Source organism: Clarias gariepinus, chromosome 3 (assembly GCF_024256425.1).
Source record: "Clarias gariepinus isolate MV-2021 ecotype Netherlands chromosome 3, CGAR_prim_01v2, whole genome shotgun sequence".
Classification (NCBI taxonomy): Eukaryota; Metazoa; Chordata; class Actinopteri; order Siluriformes; family Clariidae; genus Clarias; species Clarias gariepinus.
The window spans coordinates 12,111,807-12,138,386 of NC_071102.1; the positions used below are offsets into that span (position 1 = coordinate 12,111,807).

At 39.3% G+C, this 26,580-nt stretch overlaps 2 protein-coding genes across 8 annotated transcripts in view; both read left to right on the forward strand.

Moving 5' to 3' along the window:
- Positions 1-3,525, forward strand: part of tcf12 (transcription factor 12) — a 91,648-nt gene extending 88,123 nt beyond the window's left edge. For 5 of the 6 annotated variants that reach the window (XM_053492097.1, XM_053492100.1, XM_053492094.1 and 2 more), the window contains 2 exons: positions 177-330; positions 552-3,525. In XM_053492097.1, the coding sequence (XP_053348072.1) occupies positions 177-319 (143 nt within the window). In that variant the 3' untranslated portion in view covers positions 320-330; positions 552-3,525. The remainder of the gene's footprint in view (positions 1-176; positions 331-551) is intronic. The other variant, XM_053492096.1, reaches the window with a different exon arrangement.
- A 6,598-nt stretch (positions 3,526-10,123) lies between these two features.
- cgnl1 (cingulin-like 1) overlaps positions 10,124-26,580 on the forward strand; it is a 32,014-nt gene continuing 15,557 nt past the window's right edge. Inside the window, exons 1-8 of one of the 2 annotated variants that reach the window (XM_053492081.1) lie at positions 10,124-10,271; positions 14,750-16,434; positions 16,578-16,672; positions 18,131-18,236; positions 18,726-18,827; positions 18,996-19,144; positions 21,151-21,283; positions 21,408-21,620. In XM_053492081.1, the coding sequence (XP_053348056.1) occupies positions 14,803-16,434; positions 16,578-16,672; positions 18,131-18,236; positions 18,726-18,827; positions 18,996-19,144; positions 21,151-21,283; positions 21,408-21,620 (2,430 nt within the window). In that variant the 5' untranslated portion in view covers positions 10,124-10,271; positions 14,750-14,802. The remainder of the gene's footprint in view (positions 10,272-14,749; positions 16,435-16,577; positions 16,673-18,130; positions 18,237-18,725; positions 18,828-18,995; positions 19,145-21,150; positions 21,284-21,407; positions 21,621-26,580) is intronic. The other variant, XM_053492082.1, reaches the window with a different exon arrangement.

The window sequence follows — 26,580 nt, forward strand, 5'->3', positions numbered from 1 at the left end:
GTGAAATAAAAGCCCTATAAAGAGTCAATTAAGATTCAGCTGCAAATAGAAGTGTCTGTTCTAAATAAACTTGCATGTAATGTAACTTTCATGGTATAGGGGTTTGGTTAAAATGAGTGCAATTCTTTTAAAGAATGTAAGGCTTAGTTTATTATTGTGTTAATTTTCCCATCCAGAGCGGAACCTGAACCCGAAAGCAGCCTGCCTTAAGAGGAGAGAGGAGGAGAAGGTTTCTGGTGTTTCAGGGGAACCGCAGCAGACTCATCCATCTGTTCACCCTGGGCTTACAGACACATCCAACCCCATGGGCCATCTGTGAGCACTAGGCAGGTATGCTCACTGCTGGTCATGTGTTTCTAGTGTAAAGTTGCAGTTATGTCGAGTGGGAATAGAGAAACTTTCAGAATGTTTTTTTTTAAAGCATTTTTATTTATTTATTTTTAAATCTGATTGTGAACATATTTTTAAAACATATTTGCAGAATTAAACTTCAAGCAGAATATTTGACCCTGATCTAATTTTGCGCATCATTTCTTGATTTCATCTTTCAGATCAAAGTGATGCCGAGGGAGCGTGTAAGATTGCATTGGTGACCTTGCTTTCCAAGGGCAGACAGGACTCACAGCTTGTGACACAAATTTGAAAAGACAGAGACCACTCCAAGCTAAATTCCAGTCAAGCGACCCTGAGCTCAAAGAAAACTGGCAAACGCCAAACTTCCTCCAAAATCGTATTGCAAATTTCTGCCCATGAGAAACATTCTCTCGAAAACCCGAAAGCTCTTGAGCACACATCACTGTCTGCAAAGCAGCGTGTCACATCTGTACAATCAGAGACTGTCGCAGTCCCCCTCCACCCTCCACGTGGAAGTTGCATTGTGCCTAAACTGAATTGACGAATGCATTGTAACAGCAATTGTTTTTCTTTTTTTTGATTGTTTGTTTTTTATTTTTGTTCTTTTTTTGTTTCTTTTTTTCCTATTTATTATGTTACTGAACTATAAAGTCTATGTTTAAAGGGAAAGTTATGACATTGCTTTAAGAAGCTGTTTGGAATTTCAGTAGATCTTCAGTTTGCCAAGCTCTGAGCCATTCAGCCGGAGCAACACTGTGGGAATGATGCTCTGGGCCGCCACACCGATTTAAAGCACCCGACTCGGATCAGAGCCTCTCCCGTTTGTGGGCGTTTGAAATGATTAAAGTCTCGAATTTCCTCCCTTATTTGTTTAGGAAAAAAAAAGAATAAGAAATAATATATTATTTATATTTATGAGAGATTCATTCTAAAACACCAAACCAAAACTACCTAATCACGCGAGTTTAGTTGAGACTCCAGGACGCAGACAGTTTAACGTAGCGGAGCAACAAAGTGTGTTTTTGCTCCTTCCTCTGTCTTACAAGATGCAGGGCCCGGATGGCAAACTGGAGCTTTACTGAAAAGTCAGAGGTCAACCACAGGCTGACGTGTTTATAGTCATTAGTAAGTAGATTAAATACAGAGAGCAGACCAGTTACTAAACCCTAGCATTCCCTGCATACTTCATAGTGTCTTAACCGAAGGAAAGAAGGACCGACTACTCATGGTTCCTTTGAATTCTTCAGCCATATAGTGTTAAGTGGGAAGAAAACGGCATATTTCCATTTGTTGCACTTGGTTGGTTTTCTAATGTTACGTTTATTTGGTCTCTGCTTAGTTGAACAGCTGAGAAATTAGACATAGGTAATATCAGACAGAGTAGACTCAAAACGATGAGCACAGCATCACCTGGCCTGAATTAAAGTTTTGCTTGTTTTTCTTTGTCTAAAATCAGTAACATAAAAAAGACAAAAATTCACAAAAAAAAAATCATTACTCTAAGTAACCACAATGTTATATGTTTATTTGTAATTGTATACAAAGCATCTTTCTTAGGCTTCATAGTAAAGCGTATATTGTCCTGTGTGAAAATAGAAAGAAAAAAGATATTCTAAGTTACTTAGGATGGATTTGTCTCTCCCCAAAGCAGTGAAGTACTTGATACAGTCATCAGAATGTGTGTGTGCGTGTGTGTGTGTATGTGTGCGTGTATGTGCAATGTCCAAAATTCAAACGCTGTGATGACAAAATCAGCAAAACCATGAACAAAAGCATTTTTATATCAAGAATCAACATTGTCTTTTTGTGTGTATTTTTTCTCTTATTTGACATATTTTTGGTCTTAATTGTTTTCCTGTAGATTCCCCCAACACACCCCCCCCCCCCCAAACCCTCTGCCCTTTGTCTTCCATATGCATGCTCAACTCCACAAGACAGTCTGATGAACAAAAAGGTATCGCAAAAATCTAGACTGGATCTACCCCCCTTTTGTTTTGTTTTTCTTTTTTTCCCTTTTTCGAGATCTGCGTGATATCTATATTCGTCTTTGTGGCCTTGTTATACATTTCAGTATTGAAGAGCTTGTGTTGTTGCTGGCTGAGGTTGATCGAGGTTCTGTCATCTCTTTGTTAGTTGTTCTGTTTTTTTATTTTTTTTTCTTCTTCCTGTGTTTATTTTTTTGCTTTTCGTTCCATTGCTCCTCTGTTGGATATGTTAGACTTTGCTGTATGCCCTGATGCTTTCCCTCATAAAAAGTATATGAAAAGGATAAAAAAAAAAAAAACTTAAAAAAAAACATTTGGCTTATTTTTCACTCTAGTTAGCCTTTTATACAATGATATTGTAAGAACATTTCTTGAATTCTAAATATTACTCTTTCTAGATTTTTGAAATCAAAAGTTTTGAGTAAAAAGTTTCTTACTTTATTTTACTATATTAGATAGTAAAAAAAAAAAAAAGAAGTACGGTTATTTACCATAACCTGTCCACTATTATTGAGAATTTATGAATAGCATCTTAAGAGCATAAAGTAGTATTGTAGCTCGAGGTGTAGTGTGTATGGGGTGTTGTACGAGCTCGATGTTCTATAGGATGTGCTCTCATCTCTGGCTCTAGTCTGCATTGTTGGATTAACAGATTTGTACCCCTGTCCAAATCCAAGGTATTGTCGGACATCAAGAATAAAAGAAACCAGCAGCGGGAAGTAAATTTCTTTTTCTGTCTCTGTAACAGAAAACACAATATGTATATAACATTTATGTAGCAATAAATGTGCCATCTTTTTTTAACAAGACTGTACATGCGTTTATTTCCTTCTCTCGACGAACACTTGCCTGTTTACCCTCCAGTGCTTTCGATTTATTGATTGAAACCTCATGTATGTTTGTTGAGCACGTGTACAAAAAGTGTATTCGCGAAATGGGGTTCTTACCTATACAGTCCTGCCACAGCATCTCCTCTACAGAAGACTTTTCTACAGTGGATTTAGGCCAAATGAAGAAGAACTCTGTGCAACTCCATGCAAGAGTGTGTTTTATACTATGTAACTGATTTTTTTTTAAAGGCATATCAGTGGACCATTGTAGTCTGTATCAAAAGAAGTACTATGGAGCATATGTTTCTATTTTTAATAAAGTGTGATAGCAGCAAGCCTGCATCCAGTGCCATGTTTTTAAGTTTTAAGTCTGTCTTACACTATGTTCTAGTTCCTATATATGTATATACAGTTGCGTTCAAAATAATAGCAGTGTTTTAAAAAAAGTGACTAAAGCTCCATATAATAACTTTTAAATTTCAATCACACAAATGCATTGGACACCCTGCACATTCTATTCTAAATCACAACATGAAGAAAAATGTGCTAAATGGATTATTAGTTTACAGAAAGAAATAAAAAAAATAGTGTCATCATTCATCTTTACAAATTTACCGTTTAAACAAAAAATGCTTGAACTTTAATCTTTCTTGTGCATCTCTGAACTAATAGTTAGTTGTGTAACCATAGTTTATGAGAACTGTTTCACATCTGTGCTGCATGGAGTCAACCAACTTCTCGCACCTTTGAACAGGTATTCCAGCCCAAGACAATTGTACAACACGCCACGATTCAAGTTCTCTATTGGATTAAGGTCTAGGGAGGCTATATATAGAGGAAGTACCCCAATGTTAGTGCATCTATTTTTAACTTCTTCATCTTTACTATCACCAAAGTGCATCGGTGTTGGTCTGGAATACAACATAATATCAATTTCCTTTTTTCTCATTTCTTCCAGCTTACTGGTAATCGAATCATCCTCAAGTGTCAAATCCTATCCTTATTTTTCCTGTTTCTTCGGGAAGGTATTAAGAAAGCGCGAACAGTGTTTTATGGACAGGAAATACAGATCCTGTCTCATCTGTGCGTGTTTGTGCGCTGACATCAGTCCTGGCTGTCCAATTAAAAGACTAAACTGCTCGTCTCACAGGCCCAACACATCTGGCTCGCATTATTTACGTACATGTGAGTGCAAGATGGTTTCTCATCACGTCCCATTCTGTGTCGATTGGTCTGATCACGGGCTCGGCTCAGAAGACATGAGTTAGGCTCAGGAGGACTCGACGTATGCGATTCGGTAAAACTTGTGCTGGAAGCTCAGGACCTCCAGAGTGACACCTCATCTGTGGCTCGCAGAGGGTGGGAACGCTTTGCCTCATTTCCTCTCTGTGCTTTGTGTGTGTGTGTGTGTGTGTGTGTGTGTGTGCTCCTTCCTGACTTTAACGTGCCTTTATGTGTTTACTTGCGGTCACCTAGAGAAACAGGCATGTTTTTTTGTGAGCAGCGGACCACCGGGCCTGAGCTCTGGTGTGTTTGGCTGAGACGAGCCAGACGACCATCTTGGCATGCGTTACTGCTGTCTGATCGAGCGCTGCCATGCGCAGGAGCATGTCCTTGCTGGTCAGTTAAGTTGACTTGGTGATTATTTCTCTTGGCTGGACATTTACATTTAAACTATATTTGGCAGAGGTGTTGAATCCCAAGCAACTCCAATTCAAGCACAAGGCTGAGCAGTCAAGAAAGGATTTCAACCCGTCACCTGCACCGCACCTTCGAGCCACTGGGCTGCTCCTCACCACATGTCCAGTCCTTGTCGAGATTTGTGTATTTTAGTTTGGATAAATATTTTCTTACATAATATATCCTTAAAGTCACCCTAAACCTTTTAAAAAATATGATTCCATCATCATACATTTGAGTGCGCAGACACGGCCAGAAGGTTCTCTGAAGACGTTTCAGGATGGGAAAATGTCATTGGAAAGTCAAGATGTCACTGGAAAGAAAGGATAATAAAATGTAAGATGTGTTCCGTTATGATTTAATATAGTAATACGCACCATGCGTATGCATAATACTTTTTTTCCTTGGGTTTCAAATCTTCCTATTTATAAAAATAAAGCAGTAAGCTTTATTTAGAAGTGTGTTGCAGGGATTTTATCATGAGGAAAGGTGTTCCTAGGTGAAGGGATGTCCCTAAACCAGAATTACCGGTGCTGAAAACCGCCATAACACACACACGCTCAAGTGGCTTATTGCTTTTATAAAACAGCAGCAAAAACAATCTGCTCAATCCAATTTCAATAAAAATGGAATTTATTTTTAATATTTGCTATAAACAATTCTTATGCCTTGCGATACAGTCTGTTAGAAGTAGTCTTTGGTTGCTAAGCAACATAATGGGAAAAGATTAAGACGTTCTATGAGCAGAACAATAGTGTTAGTGTAACAGGTTATTGGTTCGAAAACATGCCGCATTAATGCAAAATTCAATTACTGCGATGCGGTCGCAGGTGTGTTTATATCAAGCATTGTACAAAAGCTTCTAATGTTGCTTAGCCGAGTAGATTTTAAAACCAAAAGTACCTGTTTTATAAGGCCGTTCAAATCAAACCGGGACTTTGTACAGAATGACAGAACACAGTTATGAGAGTAAAAACGACGTTTTTTTTCTTTATTCAAGCCCTCATACACTAATACCATAAAAGTGAAAAGTTTTCTCAGTACACTGGGGCCATGATTGGATTTGGATCGCCTGCTTCATGTCTGAAACGCTGGCCTCCCAGAAACTCCTTTAATGGCCCAAACATGTAGAAAAGGCTTGGAGCGAGGCTAGGAATGTTTATGTAATGTGCAAGTGTTGTTGGTGAATGATTGTGTATCACCATTCATGGACATTCTGTACTGCCTTCGTTAAAATGTTGGCCCCATTCACGTTTTACTAAGACTAAGGATCTCATCAGTGTACTGTGCTTGAAGTCTTCTGAAAATGTCAATCGGTGTAAGCCTTAAATCATGAGAGAAGTCCCGGTTTGACTTGAACACTTTTTCTTTCTTTCTTTTGTTAAACCTTTGACTTTCAATGTTTCTAAATAATTTTAAAGCAAAAGGCAAAAACAGAGATCTGAGATCCTTACTCATGATTTCAGCCTGGGGTCTGTGTCTGTGTAGGTGTGTGTGAGGTTTGCATGTTCTACCCGTGCTTGGTGAGTTTCCTCTCACAGTCCACAGACATGCAGATTAGGTTAATTGCCGTTCCCAAATTGGCCGTAGTGTGTGTGTATGCCCTGTGATGGATTAGCACCCTGTCCAGGGTGTACCCTTCCCCCTTGTGGCCTATGTCTCCTGGGATAGGCTCCAGGCCTCATGAGCCTGTACAGGATAAGTAGTATAGAAAAAGAATAAATGTTCTAGATCAGGAGTATGAGTAAAATCAAAGACTGGAAAGCCACAGTATTAAGGTTTTGTGTTTTCCATTTTCTTGCACTAAATTCATTCCATAAAATCCCTAGTAATAACCTGAATAAGTTAAATCAGATACATAACAGACACTTACTGGGTAAGCAACAGTTACTACAATTACTGTTTACTAAAATTATTAAAGTTATTGTTTTTCAAATACTTCATTAGATTTAATTAACCGTTAAAACAACAAACAGACTCGATGTTACTAGAACCATCAGTATATCTGCATCATTAGATTTAGAACACACACACACACTGCTAACACTCCTTTTTTTTTCCTGATTGTGAAATCTGTCACATGGCTATTAATCAAAGGAACACTGTGTATGTACATACTGTAGTCTTCTGATTATGATCATACTCATTTTCAATTTCACTGACTAATAAGGATAGCTAGCCAATTCCATTAGCCTAATGACGTTACATGATGGTTGGTCATGATTAGGTTTAATGTAGAAATTGCCTAAAGAATCTGTGAAATAAATGCATCCAAATTATCGAGCTTGGAAAAGAAACCCTTTGTTACAACTACGTTTTATTCTTTTTTTTTATCCAGCATTATTTATGAGCTAGTAGGCCTGCTGTTCAGTTTTGCGATGCACATTAGATTATTCTCTGTTCTGGGGAGCGGAGTACTAGATGGCCAGAATGGTACTCTATGAAAGCATGATGTTGGGGCTGATTTCTTTCTAGACTCGATTGTCGATTCATGTCAGGTGTTTCTACAGAATAAAACATCACTAGAGTTGATCTCCATTTGGGCAGATATTCTTCCAGCTTGCTACACTGAAAAGGTGCATGTGACATGGCTTGGTGGGAAAAAAAACACAAGTAGACAGAATCTATCTGGCCTATCTGACTGATGTGCATAAATAACAATTTGGCCCACATAATTCCTATTTATTGTTTAGGAAGTATAGATTTTTTTGCATTGCTTGTGGGATAGAAGTGAGGTCATGGATATAAATAATGCATAAACAGTTCAAAATATCATTACATAAGTATTTATAACACAGGAATGCTAAATATTTGCCAGGAAGAGGATGCATGAGACAAAAGAGACAATCCATCACATGGCAAGCACACACACACACACACACACACACACACACACACACACACACACACACAGTACAGGCAATTTGGGAACGCCAATTAGCCTAATCTGCATGTCTTCGTCTTGTGGGAGGAAACTGGGTTACCCAGAGGAAACCCACCAAGCACGGGGAGAACATGCAAACTCCATGCACACAGCCCCAAGGCGGGAATCGAACACAGGACATGAAGGTGCAAGGCAAGAGTGCTAACCAATAAGCCAAGGTGTCACCCCAGCTAAAATTCTATTGTATATTATTGTAAAATCATTTTGGCCTGAACACACCCTTCACGTTTTGGGATGTTTTTGTAACGTGTGATCCAAGGACTTGTGAGGTTTGATTGCATTAACAACCAGTTTGAGCAAAAATGGATTTTACACGACTGTTTCCTTAACCCAAATGTAGTCGTTAATCAGCCGAAGATGTTTGGTGTCTGAGGTTTGCTTCTTTTGCTTTTATAATCCACAAGTAAAGGAAACACACAGCTACCAGTTTAACATCATTGCAAACCACATTCTTAAATTCAACAATGTTGAGTTGTTCAGCATCTCACACAGACTCACACTGACAAACACGTGTTGAATGCTTGACTACATTTGTGGTAAGGGTGGAATTATGTATGCTTTATTTTTGGCTCAACCATTCCCTTCCTGGCCAGAGTTATCCCTGGACCAGATCCATGCGTCCTGACTCCAAATGGAGAAGGACAGCGCTCCCTACTGAACACAACTGAACAGGGTTTCCGCCCTGAACAGAGAGTCTATTGTATAGCTGTGTAACTCGACCCCAGCTCCAGAGTTCAGAGCACAACACTGTCCTCCCACTCCCAAACACATTTCCACACACACAGGGGGAAAAAAAACATTGAGCCACAACAAAGGGAGGGGGCAGCTGTATCCACACAATGTGTTCTCATCTTTAAATTTCTCAATGTCCTTGAGTACATGGTCACGAAGCAACTCAAGTCTCGAATGCAAGCAAATGGGAGAATACTCACTTCTCTTTCACATACCTCAAGGACTGGGTTGATGTGATGCTGAGTGAAGCCAGAAGTTGATGGATTAGGAAACTGCATGTGTGGCCTGAACACATCAAACATCATATACATTGTTTAGTACTGTCTGTGTTTAGAGAAGGGGGAAACTAAATCAATGTGGTCTATTTTTATGCATTTACCAATAAACACAGTTCTGTTGTTTATTGATGAGATCTGCTGTAATCTGCTTTGATCTTCAACTTTACATTTGCCTACCACACAGAGAGAGAGAGAGAAGGAGAGAGAGAAAGAAAGAGAGAGAGAGAGAGAGGGAGAGAGAGAGAGAGAGAGAGAGAAATTGAGTTGGAATTTGAATTGAGGATGATTTAGGAGGAATTTACTTGAGCGTGCATTTGTGTTAACTCTGCCACTAGATGGCGCTCGTGGTTTTAAATCGTGTGAGGTGCGTTCATGTGCAGTGTTGCCAGGTGTATGGTTTTCCTGCAATACCTATCCGTCAGAATATCTAACAAAATATAAATTAATGTAAAATTCATGCTTATGTGGGATCTTCAAAAGAAAAATAAAACAAACCAGGGATTCTCTGTGATTTTTTTATATTGGGATTCTCTGTAACTGGAGTATTTAGTAATAAACTATAATAAATTGTAATACGTGGTATTTTGGTATAATATTTTGTGCGATCGTGTGTACAGTTATGTTAATTAAATATAACAGAAAGTAGGACATCCATTGTCTTTTGTAGTAATTATTTAATTCTTAATTAATTAGAGTTATTTGATGTAAGATAAACTCCTACTAGTAATAGTAATAATACGAGGAAGAATAAAAAATAAAATATTTTTAAATACAATTGCAGACTTTAACTTTTAAATTTAGAAACGTCTCTAGATGTTGCTGAATAATAATTGAAATAGCAATCATCATTATAATATTTATTAATATAATTGTATTTAAACAACATTTCAGTTTAGTTAGCGCATTGCCATTTAAATAATCAGATTTTTGACTATTTTCCAGAGCACAAAGTCGCGCTCCTGTTCCGTTTTAAGTGGTTGCCTTGGTAACAGGTGATTTGCAATTCCAACAGTAAAGCGCGAGCCTTTATCTGACGAGCGTGTCACAAACCGCACAAGACACGATGTAGACATGGGGGGCGGGGTTGTGTGCGAGTTCTTGTTGTGGGTGGAGTTTGGCGTGAAGTAGGCGGGGTCTCGAGTATCGCGTTTATCTTAATACTGATAGAAGGTAGCGGCGCCGCTGTGTTCTTCTCGTTTTAGGGGCGTGGTTACGCCCAGCTGTAAGGCAGGGTGTGTGTGCAGAGGCCTGAAGTAGGAGGGGTGTGTCACTGTTTTAGGGGCGGGGTTAAAGCGCCAGTGCGTAGCTGTTGGTTTAAGTGATACAGCCCCCGAGAGCAAAGACTAGAGCAATAAGTTTGACTTTGAAAATCTCAGTGGAGCATGGGCTTGTGTTTTCCTCTTGCAGTTATTATCACAAGCTGATAAAGCAACAAGTGCGTGTTCCGCGTGTTAAATACCTGCTGTAGGTAAGTTTTGTGTTACTTTTGTACTTTTTTTTTTACTTGTTTCTGAGGAACCTGAGCGTGGGAACTTTACTAGTCAGCACTCGAGTCTGAAGATTTATTTTACAGCAACCTCAGCAAGATAATCAAACTCTATGCAAAAGGTTTTGAGTAGTGAAGTAAAATGTATTGATGAGGATTTTTTTTTCATTTATTTAGAAAGTGTGCTCAGTAGCAGCAGTTATTATTCTCATGTTGAATCTCTTTGGAGTTTGGAGCTCATTCTGATACAAGCATGAAAGGTTTTATTTTCTTTCACTTCTATAAGTAAAGTCATGCCTGGATTACTGTACACAACAGAAACTCCCCAGAGTTATTTATGCACTACAGAATGTCTATTTACTGTAAGTTAAATCGGGACATAAAAATAAGTGAAAGTAATATATAAACACATAGAGTCTAAATTTATTTAAAGAGGTCAAAGAGTTTACTCAAAACTTTAGCAAAGCTACTTAAACACTGGGCTTTTTGTTGGAGAAACAGAACATACCGGTTTATTTACTCTTACCTGTATGTAAATCTTCTGCTTGACTAATCAAGATCTTCTGCAAGATACATTCAAAGCTTTCTGCCTTTAGGTGAGAAGCGTCGGTTTAGGTAGGTATTGTCCGGTTGAAGAAATTGTAAACTATGGCCTAGGCTATGAGTAATATTAAATCGATCTGTAGTATGATACACTTTAGAATCTCACACTTTCTCATTCCAATGAACATCACAGAGTCAGCAAAATGATGGACACTTAAGAGACATACGACACAAGAGGGATTTGATCTCTGGTTTGAAGGTACTTATGACATTCAGTTTCATTCTGTTTGAAAATGAATGTAATCAATGAACCAGATGTGCATTATGATTATCTCGAAAAGTTTAAGCATTACTCAGCATCAGGTTAGTCACATGGACTCTACAGTGACAGCTTTCTTTAAATAACAACCACAACCGTAATAACAACATAAAGTTGTGAGCAGAAGTATGTACAAACTATCATTCTTTTTAGGTCTCTTCATGTTCTTCTATACAAGTCTTTAAATTTGATGCCATTTTTGGCAACAACACTGTATATATGGGACACATGTACAAGCACTTTGACTAGGGAGCACTGAAAATGGGTAAGGCCAGTTGAGTCACTTAAATACTTCTCTTAATTGAAATGTATTCATAATGAGATTTATTAATATCTCGACACTTAATTAAGTTCTGTCATTTTAAGCTGCTGAGTTATACTCAGTTTGCTTGCCCAGGCTCCTCTATACTGTCAATTGGTTCCTCATAGCTGCTGCTATTCCAGTTTGTTGTTTTGGTAGTCATTTTAAGTGCTTTTGTTGACTGCAGGCTATAAATGCCTAATACGTATTATTGTTTTGCATACAGTGGTAACACTAGTCAACAGGGACTCATAGTTGAACTCATAAAGAACCACGTTTGGTAAATTGATATTTGTTACAATTGTCTCTATTCCTTTTTTTTTTTTTTTTTTTTACATTTTATAACTATACACTTTTTAGGAAAAAATATTATTTTAGATGGGTGACCTTGATTTGCACTAGTATTGGAAGTATTGGAAAAAGTTTTGAGTTTTCAAGTATTTCGACGAGTGCACTATAAAGGGTTAACCAGTACAAGGTGTGTGCATTGTGCTGATGTACTCCCCTAGTATGCTTTAGGGAGCCGAATACTAGACACAGAAACCTCCAATGATAAGTACATCGGCACTCTTTAACACACAGCTGTATTGTGTAGGCAGTCAGTTATATCTTATAAATGTATGATTCTATCACTTCAAGAAACAGTTGTGCTTTTGATTATTGGTCTTTTGAGAGAATATACACCCTGTCTCTTTAACGCTCATGAATGGAAAAAGTACTGGAAAATTATTTAGAAGAAAAAGTTAATGAAGGAAGTTGACAATAGCATGTAAATATTATGGAATCACCAGGGGCTAGCCGATATAATATTATCACGATATCTAGGTGCCGATTCCGTTTGTATTGCGATTCTTTTACTTTCACAATTTTATGCATATATTAATAGAATATAAATATTTTCATTAGACTTTGATTTGCTGCCTAATGATTGTTAGCTTTTGGAATTAGTTCAAGTTTGACCTGCTGTTAGCAAAGAAAACAGTTTAATCTAGCCTGTAAAAGTTAGCAAATTGCAGATTTTATTTAATTTCATAAGTATTATTATTCAAAGTATTTTTACTCAAGTATTGTCGACCTCTGTCGATGCTGTGTAAGCACTCGGACACGTTGCACCTTAAATACCTCATTGTTAAGGCTGGGATTTCCTGTAGATGTATCAGGATTAATATAAGGTGAGGTTAAGCTTTGGCACGGTCTACAGTGGCATGTGCTGCTTAGAGACATTTATACTAACGAAGTGTACACTAGAGAGGTGTAATTGTTTTGGAGGAGGCATCTGGATGAGGGATTAGAGGGCAGTGAATGTAAGCTGGCAGAGGCCATGTGGCCTTCCTCCCTGTCAGAAACCAGACCTTTACCACTTCCAGGGGACACAATGGAAGGAAAGAAGCTGTGCTATCACCCTGAAGTTCCTGTGCCCTGGATGACGTCATCCTGAGTCTAAAAGAAACTTATTTTGCATGCTTTTCCTCCTTAATCCTACAACAGAGAGTTTAATTTCTCATGCATTCGCTCTGTAATTGCTCTCTCTCCCTCTCTCTTTATTCTTTTATAAGTGCTGGTTTGGGAGTTTTATTGTGCATCAAAACAGGAAAAGTTGCTTACATGTACTTTTGCATGTTTTGTATTTGTGTTATGAATAATCGTAAGGAGAGTGTGCGGGGGGTATTATGATGGAGATACGGAGGTGAGAATTGTTTGTTGTGGCCAGTGTGGTGCTTCGTCATGGAAACCATTCAGTCTCGGGTTTGTGTGATGTAGGCCTAGGTGAACCAGTGAGAAATGTGTTTATTTGTTTGTGTTATCACTGGGGTCTGCTGATAACAGGAACAATAAAGGCCTTTAGTCATTCTGATAAAGGCATTTTGCCACTTTGGTGCCTGGTAGGGGTGATAGGTGTATTGCTTTGTGTTGGCTACAACCACATTTATTTAAGTCTTTTTTTTCCTGATAGAGGTGTAACTTCTAAAAGACATGATGTCCAAAGATGTCTTAAATGCATGAATGGTTGGCGTGTAGGGTAGATGGGTTGTACACACTGGATTACAACCTAAATACACTTATAATAATATATTTTCTTTATGTTTCTTGAAGGTTTGGGATATTCTTTACTGTCTAAAGGCATGTTTTAAACTGTGTGAACAAATTTCAATGACATTGTGGCTTTAAAACAGTCATTACACTTTACAATAACGTCGTATATCTTTTATGACAGATGCATGGAAAATGTTTTTGCCAACCAAATCTCATTGAAGTTTTTCCAAGAATTATACTCTATAGAATTAGTGTAAAAAGTATTACTATTGTTTTTATGGTTTCAGGTAAATAGGCAACATTAAACCTCAAATTCCTCCATCTAAAAAACTAATCATATGAAATTGTGTAGCTTATGAAATTTTCTATGAAATATGTTATAAATAAATGTTTATTAGAAAGCACAACAATTGTCTTTAGGCAGTTATGCTTAGAATCTGAGAAAAACAGGTTTCTTGTATCAGGAACTTTTTTGTCAGAATGTTTTGTTCAAGGTAATTCGATATGTGTGGTGGCCTGGGAAAACCGTATATGTGGTGACTGAGTGTTGTTTTTATCTTATTTATTTATTTGTTTATTTTTGCTATATAGTGATTTTCCTGAGAATGGGTATGAAATATCTTCCTGTTTCGTATGTATCTCGGTCAAAAGTTAATTTATACCATTTTAAAGGGTCTTTCTTAAACGTGAAATTGTTTCACCATTCCACAATTATCAATGAAATATAGCCATCTGAATCTATACAGGTTTTCCCACGCCGTCATATATTATGCCACATGTGTAAAAAGGCCAAAACATGCTGTACTATTCCATAAAGAATGATACAAAGCTTAAATACTGGTTATTCATAATACTCATAATCGTCTGAGTTTTTGCCATGCCCTTGTGATCCAGCAGACTTATGTAATGTACTGTACCTATGAAAGCCTTGAATGAATCATTGCGGACAGTTTAAGAGTAGCTCCAGAGGTTATTATGCCAGCTTTGTTTGCTCTATAATGACAGTGTTTGGCTAATAACTGCTTGACTTTTATTTAGCTAGTTTTGTAAACTGCAATGGTTGGTGTTAATAGAGAGTTAATATACTGTAGAATATAGACTACTTATGCACATACTGCAACCAAATAAACTCCAAGAATGAATCAAAGGTCACTAGACATTAAAATCTCATTAATGGGCAGTTCAAATTTCAAACTATTTACTGAAATCAATTGGATTTGAACATGTTTTTGGACAATAATGATCTTACGGTTTTGTTTGCAGAGGTGGGCCATTTCCAGGGAGCAGGATTCGAAATCCTCCTCTCAGCGTTCTTGATGGAGTCCTACAAAGTCAGTGGCCTTCCAAATACTGGACTAGAGTCGAGCTACAGTCACCCTTCACGTACAAAAGGCCAAAATAACAGCAGCTATGGCCTCAGTATTAGGGTCCAAGGCATAGACGGACACCCGTATGTTGTTCTGAATAATCAAGACAGAGCTCTCAATCCTTATTTAGCCCCCAGCAACAATAATGGCTACAATGACTCTGAAGGGTCCTTTATTGATAACTATCAGGATTATGACTTCAGAGTACCCAGGGAAAATCTCTCTGATAACCCCTTTGCTGAATACCGAGCCCAGCATCAGGTTCCATATGTCAACCCTTACAATGATATCTCTGAATCCAGAGACGCTCAGGCAAAGAAGCCATCCACTTTGCGAAACTTCCAGAGGCACCCAGAGATCCTAAAGCCTTATGACCCAGAGCACAATACCCTTGGTAATTTCCAAAGAGTTTCACCTCAGCCTCCTTCTACTGGTGAGAGTAAACATACATATCCAGGGTCTCTCCCAAGAACAATTTCTCCAGGTTTCAAATCATCCAGTCTAGAACAACCCAAAAGCACAGATCCACCAGCACCGGATACAAGAAAATGGGCTCCGCCACAGTCAGGTCCTCAAACATTCCCAACCAGAGTCCAGCCTCAAAAAGATCTATCTAAAGGCCAAGCTCAGACTCAACCTCAGTCTCAAGCTAAACCTCAAGTCCAAGCACAATCCTCAAATAAACCTCACTCTCATTCCCAAGTTCAGCAACCGTCTACTTTCCAAGTTCCTTCCCAGGTTTCCCAGCATGCCCAGCGGCTTCCGGTTCCTCAGGTACCCTCCACCACCAGTGTTTCCAGTGAGCAGTCCTCCCACAGGACTCCAAGTACAACAAGCAGCACAAATTCCAGTCTGGAGCGAAGGCACAGAGAGCCAGACATACTTCCCTTACGAAGAAGCGATTCCAGCGGCCCTGTGCTTCAGTCATCACGCTCTCGCAATTCTTCTGTATCCTCTACCAAGGAAGAGCAGTTCGAGGCACTATATGCAGACAGCATTAATCGCCACAAGAACCGCCGCTATATCCCTTTCCTTCCTGGAACAGGCAGAGACATTGACACAGGCTCCATCCCAGGTGTTGATGAGCTTATCAATAAGTTTGATGGGAAAGAGAGCCAGCAGAGGCGAGGGCGCTCTGGTCGGAGAAACCGAATCAACCCAGAAGATCGCAAACGTTCCCGTAGCGTAGACAGCGCCTTACCATTTGGTCTGCAAGGAGATGCAGACTACCTGGATGAGGTGAGCCGTAACCGAGGACGGTCAACCGAGCATCTGCTCAAGCCCTCGCAGCTTCTTCAAAAGTCCCCATTTTCTTCTGTTGGACGGAGGAGAACCTACAGAGATGTGCCACAGATCAGCAGCGAACCAGGATCTCCACAAGGACCAATGCCCAGTGTTGCAGATTCCATCCTACTCTATAAGAAACCACTGAGTCGACCCTCCATTCTGCCTGTGGAGAACAAGGTAACAGAGGCTAATAAAATAACACCAAAAGCTAAAAGTGTGACCAGTGTGGCTACAACGTCTTTGCCCAGAGCGGTTCCAAACTACAATAAGAAGACAAATGAAATGGTTGCTGAGGTATGTATGATTTCTGTTCTATTTCGTCTGGCAAAAATCTTCATCGAATGAATACTTGTGTGTTGATAAGCCTGGACTAAAGAAGAAAATATGTCAGTTAAAATCTGTGCATTTTCTTTTTCTTTTTTAAAATCTGGGAACAGACAACACCGGATCTGCTGAAAGGCCAACAGGAGCTGTCGCAACAAACGCATGAAGAGACTGCTAAACAGATTTTGTTTAATTACCTCAAAGATGGGTACGTTTTCTAACCAGTTTGATATATTTTGACAAATCTTGCCTTGTGTCTTTCTTTTTTTGTGTGGGGGCTTGCATTGCTTTCTCAGTAGGCTTTATTGGTATGATGCTGAAATAAATTAACGCAATGGGTTGAAAGTTTAAAGTTTTAAACATAAAAACGTCCTATTAAAATGTCCAAATGTTGTTATCAGTGTCTTGTCTACATCGTACAAGTTTTCTCACTGCTTAACACTGGAATGAATAAGAAACAGACAGCAGTTAACACTCGTACAAACACACCCACACACCTAAAGCATGCTGCTCCATCGTCTCTGACTCCGAGTACACAATGTACAATATTCTCTGCAATATCAGAGCTGGCAGTGTGACCGATCGTTGCTCCCTGAGATCTCCAAGCACAATTCTGCTTATCTCAACTTATCTGTATTTTTATAAAGCAGACAAAAATGTAAGATGTTATTTTTTCCACATGATTCATTTTCACCTCCTGCAGATACCACATTGGATATTATCCCACTCCCTACATGAGTCATTCACTGGAATTAAGGGAGGTGGAAGTGTACGCCAGACAGTTACACCGAGTCAGACAGATTTGGAACCAGGCATCTCCTACCACCTGTTTTGGAGATTTGTCCTGTCCTGCTGAACAAGGCGCTTAAAATTCCCTGATTTCCTGTCCCTGTGTAATTCAGTACAATTGTTGCTCTGGATCAAAGGTGTAGTAGAAGAGTCCTGTAGTACTCTAATGCTTAGTCTGTAATTGTACACTCATCCAATATCGTGTTCTTTGTGTCAAAAGTTCCACCCTCTTCGCATTCCTGACGTGCTCACTGCAGAAAGAATGAAGCGGCAATTATAGCATTTAAAGAAGGGACTGAACTCGGATCAGGTGTCCCGTCTTTAATAGAAAGCTCAGGTGTTATAGGTAGGCATAACTTAGTTCAGATCTTATAAAGCATCCAAACACACGCGTGTCTTGCCTGCGTCAGGTAAGCCATGTTTTATTCAGTGATGCCGAGTGCCTATTAGGTGACTCTGTTAAATCTTGTTCGCCGATGTGTGAAGAGACGCGAGGCCACTTCGTAATCGTAAAAGGTCACTTTAAGTAAAATAAATGCGAACGCATAGATTTGGGAAAATATGTCAGTTATATGTCAGAAAACACCCGGTCACTGCTTCTGAAACACATTTGCAGGCATGTGCCTGACGCGTGGGATTAAATACGGTGGGCGGGTCGTGACGTGACCCATCAAAGCGAAGCGTTTTGCCCTCTCTGCTCTGGCTGTAAGCCAGACTCCTTTTTTTTTCCCAAGAAATGTTAAGGATTAATCTCTGGTTTCTATGCACAAACCATAGACACACAGACACACACACACACACATACACAGGGCAGAGCAGTGAATCTTTCATTGTGGGACATGTATGAGAACACCATGTGTCCTTGTATGTTTCTTAGGAGCGCCGATAATGACGACACCACCAAGAGGAAGGTCAACCTTGTGTTTGAAAAAATCCAGACACTGAAATCACGGGCCACAGGAAGTGTGCAAGGGGACAACAAAGTAAGCCGCTATTATACCGTAGTATTTGGGCTTAGAACAAGGCAGGACTATGAGCTACTTATCAGGGGCTGTCCACTCACAGAGCCTTTCACCTCACCGCCTGTATTTACCCAGCCAGCCTGTGATCATGGCTAATGTTTAAACATGTGCATGCTGAATGAGAAAGCTCCAGAGTGCGGATGTTGTGAGTAGCAACATGCTGCCAAAATCTAAACCCCTGCTTCTTGCCAAGAAAAATTATCCAATTTTTTTTTTTTAAATCGGATTGCTAACCAGCAAACTCTTTGAACTGAAAATATGGATGTGAATGTGTACCAATTGTACAAAGGGTCATTTTCTAATTCTGGAATAAATCATTATTTTACTAGTTCACAATTATGCATACAGTCACCATTATATTTATTAGGTAATGTTGAAGTTACTGGCTAGTCACATATGTAATATATATGTAATATATATGTAATATATATGTATAATTTCCCCTCTTAGTCCCCAGACCTTTCAGCCCAGGCCAAAGCCCTGCAGGAGCAGAAGGCAGAACTGGAAAAAGAGGTCACAAGTCTCAAAAAGCAACTGGAGGATGAAAACAAGGTACTGTTTACTCCATGCACCATATATTAAAAGGGTCTGTTGTTATCACCACATCAGGCAATTATACTAGATTTTGAATCATACTGGGTAAAAATTAAAAATTTTTTAAAAATGACTCACACTGACTTTATGTATGTATTATAACTAATATTAAATCATTTGAAACAGAAACAAAAGGGATTGAGTGAGGCGCAGGAAAAGGCCGGAGCTGGCATCAATAAATTTCAAAAGCAGCTGGAGTTAAGTCGAGCCGAGAGTGAAAAACTGCAGATCAAGCTGGCCAAAACAGAGACTGACCTACGCACAATACTGGAAGAGTAAGATGCACTTTAAATGTCCTTGTGAGATACCAAAGTAAATTCTTTTTGAAAGTGCATGGCTGTACTTTTTCCAGGTGCAGCAGTTGCTTGCCCTGAAAGTTCAGCAAGTTTTGGCAAGTCTAAGATATAAACAAGTCTAAAATAACCCAATTGGTCTAACTTTCATATTATTTCCTGATGCACACTTCAGATACACGTCTTTGGTTGATCTATACATTTATTGTTTAGTATTCTCCCCAGATCAAGGCTTTGGCCAGAGGCTAATTGTTAAATTGTTTTAAATACACTTCCAGGCTAAAGATAAATTCTCAGTTTCAGGAAATTGCTGAAATGACTGGAATTGGGATGGATTATTTAAACCTGTTGAAAGATAGTGCTGAACCGTCAGCTTTGTGGAAAAAATATAGTCGAAAATGACTGTGATTGTGTTTGGAGATGACTTAAATGCATTGCAATGCAAAAGCCATATGTGATAGTGAAAGTAAATGATGCAACAAGAACTCACAGGATTGGGACTAAACAGCTGTGGGAAAACCACTTGTTAGTGAGACAACTTCAGTTTGCTAGGAAACATAAAGATTAAACTTTAAAGCAATGGGGAAAAAGGCATGTAATCTGATGAGTCCAGACTGACCCTATTCCAGAGCGATCAGAGTAAGAAGGGAACAGCGTGAAGCGATGCAACCCTCATGCATAGTACCCACTGAATGTCAGGTCGCTGACGACCTGAATGTTCTGAATGACCAGGTTATCACACCAGTGGAGGATTTTCCTTCCCTAATGGCGCTGCCATATTCTAGTACTTAAATTATGAAAGAGTGGTTCTGGGATATATTAACGGTTAGCTAGCTAGCAATTATTACCTTCTAGATAAATAAATTGTTAGTGGTTAGTTCACTGCTGATAATGATAACGCAACTGAACCACCACATTAAATTCTAGCCTTGGCAATGTACAAATCTGGGTCTGGAACTTGTAAGCACTACTACCAGGCTGCCATTTCACACAACACTGGTCAGAAATGAATTTTCTACACCTCAGTGCAAGGTTTTATTTAAATGTGTGGATGGACATAAAGCACCCACATCACTGCACTGGACTGGAAGTCCCAAATGACCCTAAATGCATACATACATTGTATGTATAGTAGTTAGCATTGCACATCCCTGCACTGCATTGACCATCTCCTAACACTTTGAAAGTTAATCCTAAATTGCTCTCAAGACATTCTTGTCATCCGGGTGATCTCGCATACTCTTGGTGGTTAGGAGTAGAGAAATCGTATGCTAGTTACGCATGAACCTGTGGTTGAATCCTGGGTAACTATTAGTGTTGCCAGCACTGAGCAAGTGAGAATCGAGCAAGATGACCTCAGTATTTATTGCATGTACTGTATTTCAGCATGTAACTTAATTATTTTCTTGGAAGCTCTCCGAATGTCTAGAAGTCATTGTTACTGAACCACATTTACTTTGGTGAAGATACAAAGGAAAATGTATTAATGTATGTAGTCAGCAAACACAAGTGTAAGGTTTGTACTTACAGCTTGGCATTTGTAATAATAGAGTGTATGATGGAATTAACGTGTTTCTAGTCTCTTTAGTATGATCAATCCGGGCTTTGGATCCGGTTTTCTTGCAATGACTACACCCTTTCTTAACAGAGACTGATTTGAGTATTCGGCCCAAGTGCTATTAACAATACAGATATTGGATTGTGCTGACTAGTTGCTGTAAATACAAAGATAAAATATCCTATTCACAATCATTTTCCGTCTCTTTGCCATAATGGCTTGTCTGTTGAGTCATTTAGTGAGTATTATTTCTCTACAGAGCTTCTTACACATGCAGCTGGAAGAGGGTACAGGTGTGTGTATGTGTGTGTGTGTGTTTGATACAGATGGCACTAGTCAATGGCTAATAGGCTTCAAATAGTCAGTAGCCAGTCAGAGATATTACAGTGTGCAGGTGTTCAGAACGTGTGGGTGTTTTTTTTTCTTGTAGGGTTTTCCAGGTGAGGATGGAGAGAGAACAGTATCAGAGAGAGATCAGGGACCTTCAGGACCAGCTCTCAGAGATGCATGACGAGCTGGACGGAGCCAAACGCGTACAAGCCGCCAGCGCAGAGAAGGAGGAGGTGATATTATTAATACACACCAGAAATAAATGGTTACAACCTTTTGTTATTTTTTTGCCAAGGGATTTTTGACTTTAGGTCCTTAGTAGTCATGTGTAACATAACATGTACTGCTCTTTCTCAGGATGTCATGCAGCTAAAGTTGGATTTACAGGATGCAGTGATCGTGAAAGAGGAGCAAGAGGAGTTGCTGAGGAGGCGCGAGAGGGAGCTGACTGCTCTAAAGGGGGCACTAAAGGAGGAGGTGTCAGCTCATGACCAGGAGGTGGATAAACTAAAGGAGCAATATGGAAAGGAAATCCGTAGGCTGCAGATGTCTTTGGAGGAAGTAAAGCAGGTAGTGTACCACCATCCCCCGTTTTTGTCCCCCCCCGCTCTCTTTCAGTATCTGTAAAGTGGTTTTGTTACATTCAAACATCTGTGCAAACCTCCAAGCATTAGTAGCATTTTCATTTCTTCAGGTATGATAGGAATGCATGCATGTAACTTGAAGTTAAAATTTTTATCGCTGTTATCTGTCATGCATATTTGCATGTTTACTGAGTGATGATGGCTTCCTTAGAGTTGTCATAATTTTTCATTGGAACTATCACTATGTTTACATGGTCAGGTGATCCACTCAAGAATAGAACAGAATAGAAAAGAATATCTTTATTGTCATTGAAACATGTGGGAAGGCCAATGAAATTAGGTGCTTTAAACATATTACACAAAATACACAAATTAAATGACACCTTACATACTTAATATACCTTATGCGAGAAACATGGCACCAAAATTTATGTATATTGCACAGGAAATTGTAATATACATATATTGCACAAGAAAAATGTATAGTTGCACAGGAATTTGCACAGAAAATCTATATTTGCGCATGTTGCACATAAAATAACAGATATTGCATGAGATTTACATATATTGCCCATATCGCACAGTAAAAGGTAAATGATAGTTTCTTTGGCCAAGTGATTGTGAGACATTTCAAAGTCATTATGAACCTGATCAAGGGAAAACAAATTCGAGGGAAAGAACATGAACCGAAAAGCAATGGGTGACAACATAAAAAAAAAAAAGGAGCCAAACACCGATAGAAAATTTTACACGAAGTTGTTGGTTGTGTCTGTTTGCCTGTGAGCATCCTGTTTGTCCTTTGTTGCTTTATGTTCTCCGCTCTCTGAATAGGGCTTTCCTCTCTCCTTGTCCCACAGTGCTGGGCTTACTTCCCTTTTCGGTTCAAAGGCACTTCCTGTCAACAGGATTCAATTGTGATCGGATCATTTTTAGAAGAATAAACACACTTGTCATACAAAATCATATGAGTTTTCCATAGCCTGTGTAGCATAGAGAATGTTGGATTGCGTTCTGTTGGAAAGCTGTGGTTTACTGTTGATGCGATGCAACACACAGATTCACTAACCAACAGTCTGATTGGATGAATTTAAGTTACTGAGTGCTTCCTTTCTGTGCCTTTGTTAGAGTTGGCAAGTCAGTCCCATGCAGAGAACAATGCGGGAAAATGGAACACTAAAACGCCCTTTTTGCTGCTTAATTGCAGTGGCAGGCCGTCACTAATAGAATGAGGTACTGATGGGGAAATTTGCTGCACTGGGCCTCTTTTTTTTTTCTTTTACGCTTTAACTTGCTTGTTCCTGCTCACACTCTATTGCAATGCCCTCTTGTTAGGGGCCATTACACAAATGCAATAAGTGGGTCAGTGTTACAGACGCCTGAAAAAAGAGGGGAATAGGAGGACATTACACAGGCTTATTTTTTCCCCCCCAAAAAATTATAATGGATGAATTTTGAAAGAAGGGAAATTGGAAAGCAAGAACAAATGGGACAATGGAAACCTTGGAACCAACTGGTAAAACATTACAAACTAGGAAATCAGGAAATGAGGGCGCAGTGACAATGAGGACACTGGAAACTTCAGAGAGTTAGAATATAGCCAACAAGTTATGTAGAAATATTAAAAACATGGAAGGAAGATGGCACTGGAAACTAGGGTACACTAATGAAAAGTGAACTGGAAACAAAAAAAAACAAGAAGACATTTGAAAAAATAGTTGAGATTTGGAAATGAGCAGAATTGGTTAAATAATACTAAGAAAGGACTGATATTGGAAGCATCGGAGACTACTGGAGTATATATAAGTATATATAAAGGAAATTTGTAATTTCCACTGATAACTAGAGACATGGACGTGATTAGGAACTGAAACGGTATGTTATAGTTCGGCCTCAGTTGGTGGTATCTAAGTTACTCCGGCACCCTGGGTGTGGAGGAAGTCTATTCTGTCTCCTGCACCAGATGGGTTGTTGTTCTCAATACTCAGCCAGAGGCTTCACATTAGAGGCTCCACAGACTCCTCTGTAAGCCGGATAGGAGCCCAGTCTCGGATATGTTCTCACTTCCCTAGGGAAATGTGTGATGTGATTTGGTCTGGTCCTGTGTTAGTTGCATGTCTGTGTGTCAGTCTTGTTTCCGGAAGTGTGACTGAGGTGACTAGGCTCTGTGGGGAAAGTGGAGTCCCACAGGACACCATGTGTTTCCTCAGCTAATGATAGCGTGTTGTTTTGGGATATTCCAGATCTTTGTATTGGGGTGATCTTAGAGTAGCAGAAAAAAATGATATGAGAAGTGATCAGGTGGGAGTGAGGTAAAGAGAAAGGGAGAGAAAGAATGTGGGACATGAGAATCAGTAATCTGTTTGATTGGAGCTTAGCCAAAATCCACAAATCTGATATTCCATCTGCTTTTTATCAAAACCCTGCCCTTTGCCAGGTCAGTTTTGGAGAATCTGGAGATTCTTTTAGTAGAGCCTAAGCAAACGTTCTGTATTTTCTGTATTCTCTATCCAATATATGAGCAATCTCTGCAGTTCCCTTGTTTTATTTTATCATGTGTTATTGGAGTTGTGATCTTGCTAATGGCAAATTGGGTGTTTTGGGGTTTAAGTAGGACAAACACTGTCTTTTGCTGAGGCTTTGTTTCTTCACCTCATTATTTTCCTGCATTGGTGTCTGGTTTGACCATTGAATCTGTGGTCCCCCACTAATAAACTGTGCTGAAGACTGAGGTTTCTCTGCAGTTACCCCCTAGAGAGCTTTGTGCATCTAGGATAAGATTTGGGAGGATTAAAATTAGGGATTAGAAGCTGAGGATTGTTGCTTAGATTTTGACTTTGCTGGCAGAACTAGGCGTGTTTTGCATGGGCTGGGAGAAAAGCCAAGACATTTTAATACCAGTTGTTCATTGAAGAGGCAGTGACATGGGCAATCATATCTTCCCTTGGGTTAACTAACACTTTTGTTAGTCGGTTTGGTGATATTTGCTTTTAAAACTGGTATGAGATTTTTATCATTTCACACTGTTTTGAAAAGTAAAAAGTTTGTGTGCTGTATTTATTTTATTCGAATGTTTTTGGTATAAAAGAGACTAAATGTATTGTATTATTAGCTTGCAATGGAGTTGGTGCCGAATTGATGGAAGGACCCGTTCTACCTGTGCTTCGCCCCAAGTCCCATATATCTTGCTTCTTTGTGCAGTTTGTGTTGCAGTCATTCCTTTCATTTGACTCTTCGCTTGTGGAAAGCTTCACCTTTTAATCCTTTCACCCGAACTCTCAACAAACCACTGCTCAGTCGGAGGACTTTGTCTTCTTACATCTCCAAATACATGAACTGATTCCAAGAGACTTATCCTGACTGGAAGGAAGCCAGTGGCTCTCTAGTAGCGCCCTTTAATTTCCACAGTTCTTCTTCACCGCCCTCTGCTCCTACTTGCTCTCCTGCTCCTCTGCATCTATAAGGCTCTTGTTCTAGGCAAGGCCTATTGTAATGCATACGCCCAGAATGAAGGAACAGACCAAGTCTTATTCTGAGAACTGGAGAAAAACTCGGGCTTTGGTGCTGCCCCAGTCAAAGAAAAAGTACTCTGAGAGCGCCTGATAAAGTTTCCAAAGCCTTGGGCGGCCTGCTTTTTGTGTTTGCACCTTTATCTTGCTGGGAAGTCATGCTCTGTGTTGTGCATTTGTTTTTTAAAAAAAAAAGGGAGGACAGTTCAGTTTAAACAGTTGCAAACAGTATGTGCATATGAAAAGACAGGCTTGGGGTGATGCATGAAACTGTGAATAGGACTGGCTTGATGAGGGGACAGATCAGCAGGAAATCCTGCCAGAATACTCATCCTGAAGTTGAGTCAGTGAATTGTCATCACTGCAGCTTAGTAGTGCCTCGGCCTAACCAGTGACTCACTTCAGATACTGCATAGTAATGTGCCGAAACTTCCTATTTTATCAAATCTTTTGAAGATTATCTATGTTTATATAAGGACAAAAGTAGATGGCTGAGCTGATCTTAGCTGTTAAATGTCCTCTTGTAACATTACAGTATATGTTACATTATGTGATAATTTAGTCTTATGCTTGTTTTGTTGGAAATTAATCACAGCAGTTTTAGAATATGAAGCTTTAGGCTACAGGATGGTATTTGACATTGGCTTTTGTTTCCCGGACAAACACACGGCATCGGTGAGATGGATAGTGTGACTCTAGTTCAAACAAGTCCCCAGAGGACAGCACTAAATTACACACATAGGATTAAAATGCATTTGTGCTCCGTTTACTACGGCTTTAAGATTTTTTTTTCCACACAGATTGCAGCTTTTTACATTTCGTCCTTTGTGAATTGTAACAGATTAAGCTGATTTTTGGACTGTGAATGTGAAAGCAAGAAGGAATTAAGGCCTGCGTGTTTGGGTTGTGGTTTGCCGTAGACAGGTTTATTATCTCTGCTCTGTATTTAGGGGTTTTATAAACTTCATTGTTAAGATTCTTGGCGCTGCATCAGATTTATTTCGGGAATGTCGAGTGTTTTCTACCGACCTGAGAAAACCTTCAGAAAATCATTGTGATTTTGATTAAGGGCACCTACTGAGTCTCACGTGGCTTTCAGTGTTGTTAGTGTTCAGCTTTGTAAAGTTCTCACAATGCTGGTTAATGTCCAACTATGAATAAAAGAGTGAGAGGGAACTGGAGAGCTCTTCAAGTCGACCACTTCTCACTCCCACTCTGAATTGGAGCCAATAAAAAAACACTCAGACTCAGGACCACTCTTGTAGTTTATGTCTTTTCCTAGCTTTCTGTTGTTACTCTTGCAATTTTTTTTTGTTTTTTTTCTTTACATGCACTTCTTTAATCTTTGATTAATCTATTCTCGCTAACATTTATGTCTTTTCCTAGCTTTCTGTTGTTACTCTTGCAATTTTTTTTTTTTTTTTTTCTTTACATGCACTT